The sequence below is a fragment of the Paralichthys olivaceus genome, chromosome 17 (genome assembly GCF_024713975.1).
Source record: "Paralichthys olivaceus isolate ysfri-2021 chromosome 17, ASM2471397v2, whole genome shotgun sequence".
NCBI classification, from domain to species: domain Eukaryota; kingdom Metazoa; phylum Chordata; class Actinopteri; order Pleuronectiformes; family Paralichthyidae; genus Paralichthys; species Paralichthys olivaceus.
The window spans coordinates 2,464,361-2,478,565 of NC_091109.1; the positions used below are offsets into that span (position 1 = coordinate 2,464,361).

Here is a 14,205-nt window from a genome sequence, read left to right on the forward strand (position 1 = left end):
GTGATAATACTTTATACAAATACAACATACATGTCTCCTGAGTGTAGTACTATTGTATTACTGATGATTGAGACATGTAATCAATGCATGATGTGATAATACTAGATACAAATGTGTAGTACACTTGTGTTAGTGAAAACTACGACATGTGATCTTCGCCCTTGTTAAATATCTCCCTCGTGTATTTCTAAACGCCCTGAAACAAAACGTGAGCCGAGTTAAACAACTGTAATCAACCTGTTCGTAGCTAACGTTGACGTCTGCTCACTTTTAATTAGCGCGTTCGCTCGTCGCTTTGCACTTTGCACAAGACTCGTGTCGCAGGTAAATTACACGTTAATACACCGACGTGTTATTTTTTTTTAAGATCACTCAATGTCGCCGAGCCAAACTACCGAGCGATGCTAACGCTAGCTGCCCGTCAACGTGCGGAGGAGAAGGAGGAGGAGGTCGTTAGCCTGCTAGCCTCGACTAGCCGCTCCGTGCGTTACTTACGATGTACTCTCGAACTTGGCTGTGGAAATTCTGCTCTCTGATAGAAACATCGTCTTCTTCCATTCTTCATATTGCAAATACAAAAAAAGGAGGCTACAGACTCGCTACATGCTAACTGGCACCATCAGCGTTGACTCCGGTGTCTCCTCCTCTGGACATCTCAGCTCGAGACAGTTTACATCGGAGAGAAAAAACCGCTTCGTCCTGAAAAAAAGGAAAATACGCCCCAAAATAAAGAACGTCATTATCCGGCGTCAGCGCGCCAACGTGCCCCGGAAGTAAACGGTCGCGTGTCTGCGGGTCATATCAACAATCCTGTCCTCATGGAGACACATGTGCGGGTATCTCTGTGTCTCCTGCTTCCACCCAGCTTTTGTTTTTGTTGCTTCGAAGACCAAAGTTTAGCTTAGCCGTGTGTTTTTAAACGCCCGGTTAAGGTTTTAGTGTATAGTGGGTGTCTGCAGGGTTGCAGAGATGAAGGGGAAATGGAAGCAGAGTAGCAAGAGCAACCAGAAGAAGAAGAAGAAGGGGAATGTAGTGTTGCACAAATACATGGCGGCAGTGGATGAGTTTGTTCAGAGCAAAAGTGGCGCCGAAGAAACCGAGCGTGACTCCGAGGTGAGATGCGTGAAGAGGAAGAGCAGGAAGGAGCTGCGCAAAGAGAAGAGGAAAACGAAAAAGGCCAAAATGAAAAGTTATTATGAAGGGAACAAGGCGCTCAGTTTACCCGCTGGTGATGTTGACAACTCCGGGGAGCAGCCACCTGTGCAGAAGAAGAAGGAGAAGAAGAAGAAGACAGAGGGAGCCGGTAAAGAGGGGTCAAAAACTAATGCAAGCCGGTCTGCTGGAGCTGAGGAGGGGAAGTCAGGTAAATCTGTCAAGCCAGCGTCTTCCAAGAAAGGCAAGAAAGTGAATAAGCTCCAAGAATCGAGAAAAATGGCGCTCATGGAAGCAAATGAGCAAGAGGACAGAGAGATAAAGAAGCTGGAGCGACAACTGGGACTGAACAAGAGGAAAAACAAAAAAACTCTCCCACAGTCCTTTGTCGCTGATGGACTTGATTACATCCTCGGTATGTTAGACTCCAGCTCCTCGGCTGTGGGTGTGTATGATGACGACGAGGACGTGGACATGGCCAAGGTGAAATTTGAAAAGTTGGAAGAGAGTGACTCTGCCTCGTCGGATGAGGACGAGGAACCTGGAGATACGATTGCAAGTGAAGGCAGCGATGAAGACATGGCTTCGTTAGATGATGAGAATGAGGAGGATATTGAGGAGGATGATGATGATGAGGTGGAGGAGGGAGCAGAAGAGGAGGAGGAGGAAGAAATGGAGGATGACGAAGAAGAGATGGATGAGAGTGATGAAAATGAAGGAGACACAGAGGAAGAAGTGGATGCTCCTGACACAAAGACATCAGAACCCATGCCAGAAAATGTGAGTCCACAAACCTGGAATATATGTTTCTTATCTCCTGATATGTTTCATACTATATAACAGATCTTTACACCCTTATTTTTCCTAGGTCTCCTCTACAACTGGGAAGTATGTGCCACCTCACTTACGCAACACTGGAGATGACAAACGCAAAGCTGAGCTCGAAAAACTAAAGAGGAATGTGAAAGGTCTGCTGAACAGGTACGTCTCACCACAACACTACATAAAATAAAATAAAGATCCTTATCCTGTTTCAAATACAGATATTTTTGACGTATGTAAAATATGATCCATTTCGTCCCTTCGATGTGTCCAAATATTCTGCGGTTTCTCTTTATATTAGCAGTGAAGGTAATTTAAAAGTAATGACTCACCCATAATTCTCTGACTCTTTCAGGCTGAGTGAGGCCAACATGGCATCTATCAGTGGTCAGCTGGAGGAGATGTACATGAACTGCAGCAGGAAGGACATGAATGACACCCTGACTGAGGTGCTCCTGGCAGCCTGCGTCACACCGGCCCTGATGCCTGACAGACTGCTGATGGAGCACGTCCTGCTGGTCAGCGTCCTCCATAACGCCGTCGGTTTAGAGGTAAAGGTTTCCTTTAATTTGGGGTTTATACACATTCAGACATTCTGGAGAGGTTTTCCCTGTAGTATGTGACTTGGCTCTGTGTGCACACTTGCTTACAATGAGATCATTAAGATGTTAACATTCATAAATGAAGCTGCACATGAATCTGAAATGTTCATCATCTTTTTCCAGGTCGGGGCCCAATTTCTAGAGACAGTTGTGCGGCAGTTTGATGAATTGTACAAGAACCCCAGTGAAAGCAAAGAGTGTGACAACCTGGTGGCCATCGTCGCTCACCTCTACAACTTCCAGGTGGTGCATTCCGTCCTCATCTTCGACATCCTCAAACGTTTAGTGGGAGCTTTTACAGAGAAAGACATTGAATTGGTTCTGTTCGTGCTGAGAAACGTCGGCTTTGCCCTGAGGAAAGACGACGCTCTGGCTTTGAAGGAACTCATCTCTGAAGCCCAACGCAAGGCCAGCGATTTGGGGTCGAAGTTTCAGGATCAAACCAGGGTAGGGAATAAGAAACTAAACAATATCACCCTTTCACTTCATCTTTCATGAAGCAGATATTCTTAAATATGTAAAATCTATCCTGGAAGACATTATTGTGTGTTGATTCGTTGGCTATGTGTCTGTTTTGGAAACTAAATTTGTATTAATCGATGTGTAAACTTGTCCTCAGGTGCGTTTCATGTTGGAGACCATGCTGGCTTTGAAGAACAACGATATGCGGAAGATCCCAGGCTACGATCCTGAGCCTGTGGAGAGACTGAGGAAGTTGCAGAGGACTCTGGTAGGTGATTTGTACAACATGACCGTATTTGGTTGGAAATAATCTTATTTCCCTACATTAGTGGAAATATTCGATTATTATATAGCAGCTTCCAGCCTTACCACCAGGTGGCACCAGAGTACCATCTATATAGATTCCATGCTAATGCTTCAGCCTGATCACCAGTGGGTCTCCCTTAACTTCAGGACTGCAGGTGTTTTTATTACGAAACTGGTGTTTTGACCTCTTGTGTGCACTCGTGACAGATTTATTTGTGCATGTGTGTAACACAGATCCACCGCAGTGCAGCAGGCAGCGACATGAAGCTGAGGGTCTCTCTGGACAACCTCCTGGCCGCAGAGCAAGTCGGCCGCTGGTGGATCGTCGGCTCCTCGTGGAGTGGAGCGCCCATGATCGGAGAACCAGGGAACACAACCATGAAACAGAGCACTGCTGAAGGACAGGTAGAGATTTAAACATTTCAAATACAGCAAAACAACGTGCACTCGCAATTTCATTATCGAAATGTGTGTTTGGCCTCAGCAACATCTCTCACTTTACTGTTGTCTCTGTTTTATTGTCTCAGTTTAGTGCCAAAGTCTTAGAACTGGCTCGGAAACAGCGGATGAACACAGAAGTCAGAAGAAACATCTTTTGTGTTCTCATGACCAGCGAAGATTACCTGGACGCATTTGAGAAATTGCTGAGGTTTGTCACTGTTGGTCGACAAAAAACTGAACGGAAGATTTGCATTGCAGCGATTTTTACTTCCACGTGACCCAGCTAGAAGATTTGAGTTTCAGTTGATTTTCTCTGTTGTGTGTGAAGGATGGGACTGAAGGACAAGCAGGAGAGAGAGATCGTACATGTTCTGATGGACTGCTGTCTGCAGGAAAAAACCTTCAATGCCTTCTACGCTGTACTGGGAGAAAAATTCTGCTCCCACGATCGCCGCTTCCAGGTACCCCAGCTAAATCTCACCATGAAAGACTCCACACTTCAGTCACATACAAGCTTAACTAAACACAACCTAATGCATTTCTCCCGCACTTAACATTATTAAATACAATCCCTCAGTTCCACAAAGGCTTAATGAACTACCAACACAAACAGATTGGGAAATGGAATTAACAATTTCCCAAGACGGTTATTTTTAATTAAACATATTGAATTGTGACCTTGAAGTCTATATGCATAATATTACATATGTGACATTTTAATTCTTTATAAAACATTTCAATCACAGTTATATTAAAAATACTGAAAAGGAAAATTTCACCTATAAATAATTTCTGAGTTTTTTTCTGTAATTCTCAGAATTATCATTTATGTAAGAAATAATAAAAATACCGAAATTGAAATAACTGTTCCTTTTAAAGGTTTGGTGGCTACGTCACTGTACACGTGTGTGTGTGGGTGTGTGGATGTGTGTCTGTTTGACTGTGTGTGTGTGTGTGTGTGTGTGTCTCTGACCACCCAGTATCTTAATCTGTGTGTGACCTGCCTGTGGCCTTCAGTGTGGGAGTCTCACACCTCTCTCACCTCTTACATTATTTGACGACAAACAATGGGGGAAACACCACACTTCCTACTTTGCTGCCATGTCGTCCCCCGGTGTCTGCATCAGAAACTGATGACCATTGTCCTCATCAAAGAGCTCGTACCCCGGCTGCTGGGAACGTTTGCTTTTCACATGTAAACTGGATCAGGATGAGAGGATCACCTGTGCAGGATAAGAGGGCTCCTTACGCTGATAATTTGAGAACTATCTGAGTGCTGGGTGTCCTTCATTGCTGTCATACTATCCCTCAGATTGATGTCCTGTATTCTCCTAGATGACTTTCCAGTTCAGCCTATGGGACAAGTTCAGGGAGCTGTCCAACCTTCCCTCCAACAGCTTAAACAATCTGGTCCAACTGGTCTTCCTCTTTCTCCAGAGAAAGTGCCTCTCGCTCTCCATACTTAAAGTAAGAGACGTACAGCCTGAAGCTTTAGTACTTTGATATATTTGATGATGTAGAGTGAATTTAATCATATTAATTACAGTAACCTCTGTGATTTTTCTGTGTAGGTAATTGAGTTTGGGGAGCTGGATAAACCCACAGTGCGCTTCTTGCGTCAGGTTCTGACCAAACTACTGAAAGAAACTGAACCGGAGGACCTAGCCATGATATTTGGAAGGTGAGATTCATTGTGCACTCAGTTAACTCTTAGAAATCCAAACATGCAAACTGATGCAAAATAAGACCAATAAATAGAACCATCAACATCCATGAATTATTCCCTGGGAAGTGAAAAATTGTTTCAAAATCCACCCTGAAATTTAATGGATTCTTTCTTGACTCATGTCTCATCCTTCCAACAAGTTTCATGGAAATCAGTTTTGCAGTTTTTGAGTAATCCTGCTGACAAACCTGACATCCACAGAGCCACTGTGTTATAAAGTCCATTTAAACCTTTGAGCCACGTTAACCTCCAGTAACCCACATCTTGTAAAACGTCTCCTCTTTGCTGCTTGGAACTATGTGAACGTCTGAAAATCAATGTCCCTCATTGTTTTCCATCTGCCAGGATCTCAGGAATTCCCAAGCTCGGAATGCTGCGGGAGGGCTTGAAGCTTTTCATCAGCCACTTCTTGCTGAAGAATGCCCAGTCACAGGGACCAGCTGAACAAGCAGCGATGCTGTCGGAGCGCGCCCAGGTCGCCACCAAGGCCATGGAGGCCAAAGAAGCCAAGCTCAAACTGTAAAACACACAACAGACTTACTTTAAACCAGAACTGTGCAACACAAGACGGCTTGTTGGAGTGAAATGCATCTATTCAGAGAACTGAACCCTACACTTTATTTTAAATAAGAAAACAAATATGATTTTACTATCAAATCGACATTCTTGCCTTTTTTTTCTATAGAGGATTTAGATATGGTTGATGGTTTTAGCATATGTTCAATTATCTAATAGCATTGCATTGGATTTTTTTATATTTCAACTCCCAGATACAGCGTTCATGCTGGTGCTTCTACATGGGTGAAATATCCCACGGTATTATATCTTAACAAAATTTATTTGAAATGTTGGCACTGGAAAATATTTATTTAATTAGTTAAACATTAGTCAAAAGCCAAAAGCTTTGATTCATTGTTGAGAGAAGGATTTTTTGAAACCGCTTTCTTTTCCTCAGTTTTTCTTTAATGTTTTTTTCTGTGTCTGTCCTCATGGAGGCAGTGTGCAGCAAGAGTTAATATCACAAGGTTCAGAAAGCTGGAATCATTTTTCTGAGTTTTACTGCGTCTATTTACACTCTAACACAAATAAAATGCATTATAATAGAATCTTATTCAGCCTTGAACACAACTGGTTAGTGAACAGTTCTATCTTTTTATGTTATTGATGATATTTCCACTTGCGAGTGTGACATAAACAAGAGGCGTCAGAACAGAGGGACGGTGGCGTTGTTCATTCAGTGATTTCACGCCCTGATGAAATGACCCCGGGTCTTGAGTCTGGCCTTTTCTGTTTGCTCGCTGACACCAGTATCATCCCGCGTGGTTAGCATAGCAGAGTCGTTCTGTTACATTTGATACTTGCTCCTATTAATTAGCTCCATTGGTGCGGCCTGCATCAGAGCGCGGTTTGAGGTCAGGAATGGGCCACCAAGGTCAACCAGAGGAAATGTCCTCTGCTGCTCTACCAACCACACAGTAAGCCCCAGTCACAGGAAGTAAAAAGGGCTTTCATATACAGGTATGACCCTGATTTTGATGAAGAATAGAGCATCCCTCCATCCACAAACAGGCACATGGACTAGGGGTGTTTTCGGTGAGAAATGGAAGGTCCCCAGTTAAAAAGTGGAGATAGTGGGATCAATGGTCTCACTGTGCCGTCCATACACTGGCCATTGTCTGCAGCCGTGAGCCCGAGAGCTGCCACCGGCTTTACCTGGTGCACTCTTGGTTGGGCTTGACCCTCGGCTGAACTTTGATTTAGTCCGCTGAAGCTAAAGCAAACAGTTGAAGATAACCAGCAGATCCCACAGTAATCCTTCTACAAATGGCACATAATCAGTCAACCCCTGCTATAGTCTAACGCTGATGACAGCGGGAACAAAGATAGCAAGTGAGACCGTTTTGTGCAGTTTTCTAGAAAATAACTATCGCATAGTGAGCACACACAAAGAGTTATGGTGTTAAATTCTCCCAATAGCTCAGTCACAGTGGGAATCATTGCTGAATTTCATAATATATAAAATAAAGAATATCTAAAGATCATATTGGATTAAATATAGCAGGTGATAATGCACCTTAAATGAATAAATGTACTGTGTAGAATGGAAGAGATGCAAACCATGCATTTGCAGGAATATTCTTATTTTCTTGTTTTTAATGGCCAGTTTCTAAATGTTTACAATAACTATGGTCATCATAATTTTACTTTTGAATTTGTAGTTATAATTTAAGTGAAGTCCTATCAGCTAATCTTGAATCCAATCCTACATATATTTTCCAACATTTTTTTTTTTACAAGAATGTAATTGTATAGTGACATTTGAATCACTCTTGCTAAGTAGATGTTAATGTTTAAAATATTTCTGGAGTTGTGAATCATTTCGAGATGATTTCACTCCTGAAGATAGTGCCTGAGCAGCCAAGTTGTCGCTTAACACGCCGTTTAAAAGGCTTTATTAATACGAGCCCCATTGCTAGTGTGGTGTGAAATGTTTCCTCCGTCTGCCGGCCTGCTCGCTGTTTGCTCTCACTGCACGTTTGCACGGATCCGACAGCGCCATTAACAGTAATTCCCATGACCCCACCTGTCAGAGCGAGGAGAACAACACAAGTCTCTGCGCATCAGGGCCCGAAACTCTGCAAAGTGTGCGTCATTAATCAAGCGACTGGGCGAAAGACTTGCGCCAAAATACCAACTGCGTGAATTTTATATAAAAGCATTTTATTTCACAGTTTCCACCGAGAGAGACGCTAAACAATAATTTAGCATGCACTGTTATGACCATTTTATAAATACAGTATAGAAAAATAAACATAACACTTTTTTTAAGCGTGACATGACACACTATACTGAAGTATAACACCACAAAGAACAAAATAAGGCCAAAATAAGAGGAATGGCAGCAGACTATGGGCTGTGTGGGCTATTGAATGAATCACAACAAGTACAGGTTCTGATCCAGTTTTCAGCTTTTTGTATTTGCACAGTTTATCTATATGCTGAGTGATGTGTGTGCGTTATAAAATCTAAATATCCACTTTTTATTGCTTGTTTATTATGACAATTATGGGCATTTATTTTTGACCTAATTTTTATTCTTTTCTTTTTTTTTAATGACAAATGCTCATTTATTCCATGTAGGTGATTAGAGGTTGGATTACATGCAACTGCATTTTATAGCGAGAATCCCCCACAGTCTTTATAAATGGAGGTCATCATCCTCCATCCTTATTTCTCCAGCTTCAAGGCTGTGGACTTATGTCACTGGCGTGATTCCTCTCGTCGTCCGATGAGCAGTCTGACGAGTTGTACATGAAACTCTCGCCCTCGTCGTCGTCACTGTCCCTGAAGTCTTTTATTCTGCCGTTTTTTGAGTCTGTCTTGCTGTGATAATCCGACTGTTCGAGTCCGTCAGATTTCTCCTGGCCGCTCTTGCTGCCCTTTTGCTTCTCGGCCTCCTGGGCGGCCTGTTCTTTGGCCTTCTTACTCCTTTTCCATTTCATTCGTCTGTTCTGGAACCAGATTTTGACCTGAAGGATGAGGAGAAACTATTTTAGTTATTTGATTTAGACATATACGCACTGTAGAAGAAGGGAGGCCGACCGGTGGCCACTGCGTCAGAAGCTTTCCTGTCTCATTTCCATACTCGTTACCTCGCTAGTGTGCACTTCCAGACGAAGACATAAATATGTCTTAAAAATACTACGTAAAAATCCCCAAAAGAAGAATATACATCTTTGCGTAATTATGCGTAAAGATTGCGTAAAGGTCACCATTCCACCTGACATTGACCTCTAGGGTGTTACAATTATCTTACATCGAAAACCTGACTTAAAGGTTATTTAATCTTGAAATCAGTTTTTTTATTTTTTAACAAAAAATTTCTATCAAGTAAAATATGAAATAGATGGCAATGGCTGAACTGACAGTTCCCATTGCAGTTTAGATACAAGTAGAGGGATGGCACTTGGATTTTTTTTTAGAAACAAAACACTTATATTTCACATTCATTTCTCAATTATTTTTTACAACGATATACCTTTCATGTATTGTTTTTATATTAAAACCCATAAAAAAACTCCCTGGCCATTTTTTAAGGCCATAGAAAATGTACGAATAAAAGCAAACCCAATATAAACGCAGTGTGCGCAGACATCGTTTACCTGTGTTTCTGTCAGCATCAGGGACGTGGCCACCTCAAAACGCTTCGGTCTCGACAGATACTTGTTCAGTTTGAACTGATGCTCCAGCTCCAACAGCTGCTGACTCGTGAAGGCAGTTCTGGGTCTTCTGCACTTGCCGAGCAAGTTGGACTGCGCCTGAGCTGCAGGAAGAAAAAAAACCCATCAATTTCAAATTTTCAATCAGTTTTACCGCAGTAATAAGGGTCTAATAACATCTGCAAGTTCCTAACAAGAACATTACACTAAAATCAGGATATAATTGCCAGCTCTGTGTTGTTATGTTGTAATTTCCCACATCCCCGAGATGCCTGTTTAGGCAACAAGGTCGTCCACTTATGAATATGTCCATAGAGAAGCTATTTGCCATTGCGTTTTGAACAAATCTGTTAAAACGAGCGGAAACAAAAAGGCAGTATCTGGTGAGCAAACAGCATGTGGACTGTGGGTTTCACACTCCTCTGCCACTTTCCCACTGTCCATTATCTGACAATTTTAGTTCCTCTCAGAAAACCATCACACTGACAGCCTGTTCATTCAGACCATCTTCATATCCTTAGAGAGAGAGTGCACCAAAAACGACTTTACATTGAAATTAAACGAGGATGCATGCCAATCTGGATTAGCTCAGTATCACACGCTATGTGTTCAAGCAGCATCACCCAAACCTGCGTTATTTGGGCTATTTCTCATTCATATTTATCAGCTAAATGGCCACATGGACCATATTGCTTTGCTTTAGATAATCCCGGGTCTGTTTCTGGCTGAGTTCTATATTTATTTGGACTATAAAAGACGCAGGATATTGTCATTACACTCCACAAAAAGAAACAGCTATACTCACAATTGAAGTCAGACATTTTGGGCAGCATCATCCCGGCTGTGGAGACCCGGAGCCAGTGGTCCAGCTGGAAGGTGCTAGCTGTCAGTTTGATGGGATCACTGGTGTGGTGGTGATGGGAGCCGTGTGGATAGGAGTAGGACAAGGCAGGGTGTTGGCCCGTGAGCGCAGCAGCGGAGTAGGTATACATGGGATGGCCGTAGAGAGCCTGTGCGGGGATGCCTGCGGTGCTCTGCGGATGTAATCCAACCATGCTGTGCGGACTGTTGAGGAAGCCCGGTTTGGGGATCAGCCCGCAGGAGGACATCCTCGGTGGGGACGGTGTCTCGGCGCGCAAAGACTCGACGCTGGTGTTGATCTCCTGGGCCGCCACGCTCCCGGACGACGGGATGGAGGAGGACAGGGAAGTGACCAGCGCCAGCGGGGAGGTCTGCACCTTGGGTGTATCGACTGCTAAAAGCGCGTCGATGCGAAAGTTTTTGGATTTCTCCATCTGGGCCCCTCGGTGCGCTTCCGTGTCGCCTGTGCTTGCTGGTGAACGACGGAGGAGTCAGAGCCGTTTTCCCACCTCTCAAAAGTTATGATGTGGTCCGGAGTGTGAGGGAGCAGCTGCGTGTCACACTTAATCCCCGTCAGATGGAGGCGATTGGTGCAACCGTCTGCAGGGGGCTGGTCCAAGCTGCGTGTGGGACCCAACACCGCCACTCTGCTGTAATCACTGTAAAGCACGGGGCCGGACGCTTCCATAAAGTATTACTGTTATAGGAAAACAACAAACACCAGAAAGATTTGATATAACTAGATGTTATCTTTAACTATACACAGTAATATACGTTTCTTTAGGGTCTATCGAGACAAACTTTCCAAAGTTAATATCCTAATCATATAGGGGAGGAATAAATTAGTTTTCATTGGAGTACATGTGCTGCACATTTCTTGGGATTGATTGACACTTTGCATTTATACATAAAGAGAAATGCTTCAACAATTTAACCAAGGCCAGGAGCAAGTACAGTAGCATAATAGTTTTTATTGACACAGACATACAGATAACAGAATAGAAAACAATATTCATGCATTCTTTCATCTCTTTCATTTTCTTTAAATCCAAAGTAAAATCCAATCATTTTTATTATCATACAATTATTTTATTCCAAAATTTTTTAATGAAATTTTCTTGTGTGCCATAGTCTTGTCTCTGCTTCATGGTTCATCTCAGTATTGGAGATGGTTCGGCGAACATTTTCTCAAATTTTAAATCATAAAACAGAGAAAACACGATCAAAAAAATGTATATGACACCACTGGTATTTGTTTCCATAGTGCTAAATATTTTCAGAGCAAATTAAATTAATATATAAGCTGCTGCAATTGAAAGACCATGCGTAAAAACGGAACATCTTGAGCCGGGGCACCCTGAGAGGCCAACTGGGAAATTTAAGTAAAAGCCTCCTTCTGTCGCTCCCCAAACCTGGAGGTGACAGACGCACACTGACTTCCTCTAATGGAGCCGTATAACCAAATCAATCAGGCTACACCCGTGTGCCTCTAATACGATGTTATCAGCAAAACACAGATTTATGGACTATGCAACAAGAAATATCTAAAATCCTTAATTTTTTTAAATCCCTGTAATAATGAAATATTGTTGGTGTTTTCCGTATTGAATAAAGAACAACGACACATTTTAACCTTAGATAAAAGCGATGGTCAGTCGTCAAAACGAGTCAAATTTTGGCACAATCTGCGGCTAAAATATTTGTAATTGAAACCCTTCAAGTGTGATGAGGCGAGGGACGTAATAGGCCCGTGGCTCCTGGTGACTTGGGTCTAATAAGCCACTTAAAGTTAATGGAAGAGGAGGTCAAAATGAGAATTATTGACACCCCGTTGCCCTTAACCTGTCTACCAATAAAGCTGATTAGTTTTTGTCAATTCATCAGCCAGCCGCGCGCCGCGGGACGTTTATTTGCTCGGGGGAAATCAACAAGTCACCGGGTAGTTTTCAAGTAAAGGATCGCCATTTAATTGTGGCCCTTGATGATCATGACCAATTACAGGATGATAACGGGGAGATTGATGTGGTGCGGGACGTGGGCGCGCATGGAAACGTGGAAAAAATTGGTAGAGAGAGGGAGACAATTCACTGATGTGGACACCAAACATCCAGTCCTATGGTTCTTGAGGGGAAATGGCACAATGACGCATGATGCTAGACTGAGGGGTCTCCAGTGTTTTGGGCACTTTGTCCCCATGTGCCACTTTCTTTTACGCAAATTTGAATCATAAGCATAACTGAAATGCAAGAGAGGGAGACCTACAGACACCCAAACCTGTTTGTGAGGGGAAATGGCACAATGACGCACGATGAGGGGGTCTCAAATCTTTTTGGCATGTTTTTCCCCATGTGCCACTAACTTTTAAGCAAATGTATTTTTGATTATTTTGGTTTAAATCACCAGAAAAATAAAATACATCCACATTAGAGAAAGGCTGAGAGAGTTATGATGTTATTGTGAAGGGCTAAATAACCACCCTCACCTCTGGACATGCAGCAGAACTGAGGGAGTCTTATTTTGTAGTTTCCCCATTGATTAAATGCATTTTATCAGCCAGCTTGCATCATAATAATAACAATAATTATTATAACAGTCAGACTCTTGGTCGCCGTGCGCCCGAGCTGCGCGCCCTGTCCCCACCTCGGGTTTAATTTCATTAAGGGGCCTCGCATGAATATTTCTATTAAAGCAGCGGTGAAATATGGAGCCATTTAGTATTGGCCTTCACCGATCAGCAGATTTATCGCTCCTTTTCATCACATCTAGGGGAGAGAAAATTAATAAGGCGCCCAAGATGGAACCGGACCCTAAAACCTCGGTCTCTCCTGAAAGCTGTTAATTTGCTCCGTAATTACTTTCACAATTAACTAAAATACAAATCAAAGTGACAAATCGGGAAAGCTTATATATTAATTACGTTCGGCAAATGTGTTCATTATGAAAAGGCAATTCCAAGGGACCTGCACTGTCTCTTTTTAATGCAACAAATACCTTTAGGTGAAAGTGGCACAAGTGGTCGAATTCCATGAAATGTGTGAAACTGCTTATGGCTCGTGGTCTGATTTGTCTGCCTCATTACTGTCAGAAGAAAAACCTTTAATGTCAATGTCAATATGAGACAATCACCATTTATCCACAGCCACAATAAAGACTGAAAGTGGCATCAAACGCCTCATGGAATCCAATATCATGGTTAATTTGTCTCAGATGCGTTATCAGTACATTGTGAATATGGAGAGGAAACATGCTCTCTGTTTTATATATATGTAGGCCCAATCACATCTTATTGATGAAGCCATTTGCCTGCATGGGCCTGGTGCTCATGCTTTTAAAGCCTTTATTCGTTCAGCCATAAAAAAGGCTGATGAAATGAAGGCTGCCATAACAATGATGATAGCAACAATAATATTGACAAGAATAAAAAGGAAATGCATCCAGTATAAAACATGCATGCTCCAAATTATGATTTAAAAACTGTGATTATATTATTGCAGCTTATATTCACCTGCTCTGGAGAAAATAACAATTTACTATATTACTAAAAAAATTTAAAAAACAAAGGCAGGAACAAAATAAAAATGGTGCAGATACATGTCTCCAGGTTAAAATATTA

At 42.4% G+C, this 14,205-nt stretch overlaps 3 protein-coding genes across 4 annotated transcripts in view; 1 reads left to right on the plus strand and 2 right to left on the minus strand.

Moving 5' to 3' along the window:
- lmbr1 (limb development membrane protein 1) overlaps positions 1 to 715 on the minus strand; it is a 30,824-nt gene extending 30,109 nt beyond the window's left edge. Inside the window, exon 1 of one of the 2 annotated variants that reach the window (XM_020087484.2) lies at positions 496 to 715. In XM_020087484.2, coding sequence (XP_019943043.1) covers positions 496 to 558 — 63 coding nt within the window. In that variant the 5' untranslated portion in view covers positions 559 to 715. The remainder of the gene's footprint in view (positions 1 to 495) is intronic. The other variant, XM_069512495.1, reaches the window with a different exon arrangement.
- Positions 716 to 769: 54 nt separating this feature from the next.
- On the plus strand, positions 770 to 6,634 carry nom1 (nucleolar protein with MIF4G domain 1). Its single transcript, XM_020087483.2, has 11 exons — positions 770 to 1,932; positions 2,021 to 2,133; positions 2,330 to 2,525; positions 2,700 to 3,023; positions 3,196 to 3,306; positions 3,579 to 3,749; positions 3,872 to 3,993; positions 4,114 to 4,246; positions 5,121 to 5,252; positions 5,357 to 5,466; positions 5,857 to 6,634. The coding sequence occupies exons 1-11, from the start codon at positions 970 to 972 to the stop codon at positions 6,032 to 6,034; spliced, it is 2,553 nt and encodes an 850-aa protein (XP_019943042.2). The 5' UTR covers positions 770 to 969; the 3' UTR covers positions 6,035 to 6,634.
- Positions 6,635 to 7,534: 900 nt separating this feature from the next.
- Positions 7,535 to 11,459, minus strand: mnx1 (motor neuron and pancreas homeobox 1). Its single transcript, XM_020087487.2, has 3 exons — positions 10,537 to 11,459; positions 9,675 to 9,835; positions 7,535 to 9,041 (listed from the first exon to the last, which is right to left on the minus strand). The coding sequence occupies exons 1-3, from the start codon at positions 11,024 to 11,026 to the stop codon at positions 8,754 to 8,756; spliced, it is 939 nt and encodes a 312-aa protein (XP_019943046.1). The 5' UTR covers positions 11,027 to 11,459; the 3' UTR covers positions 7,535 to 8,753.
- Positions 11,460 to 14,205: the final 2,746 nt, after the last annotated feature.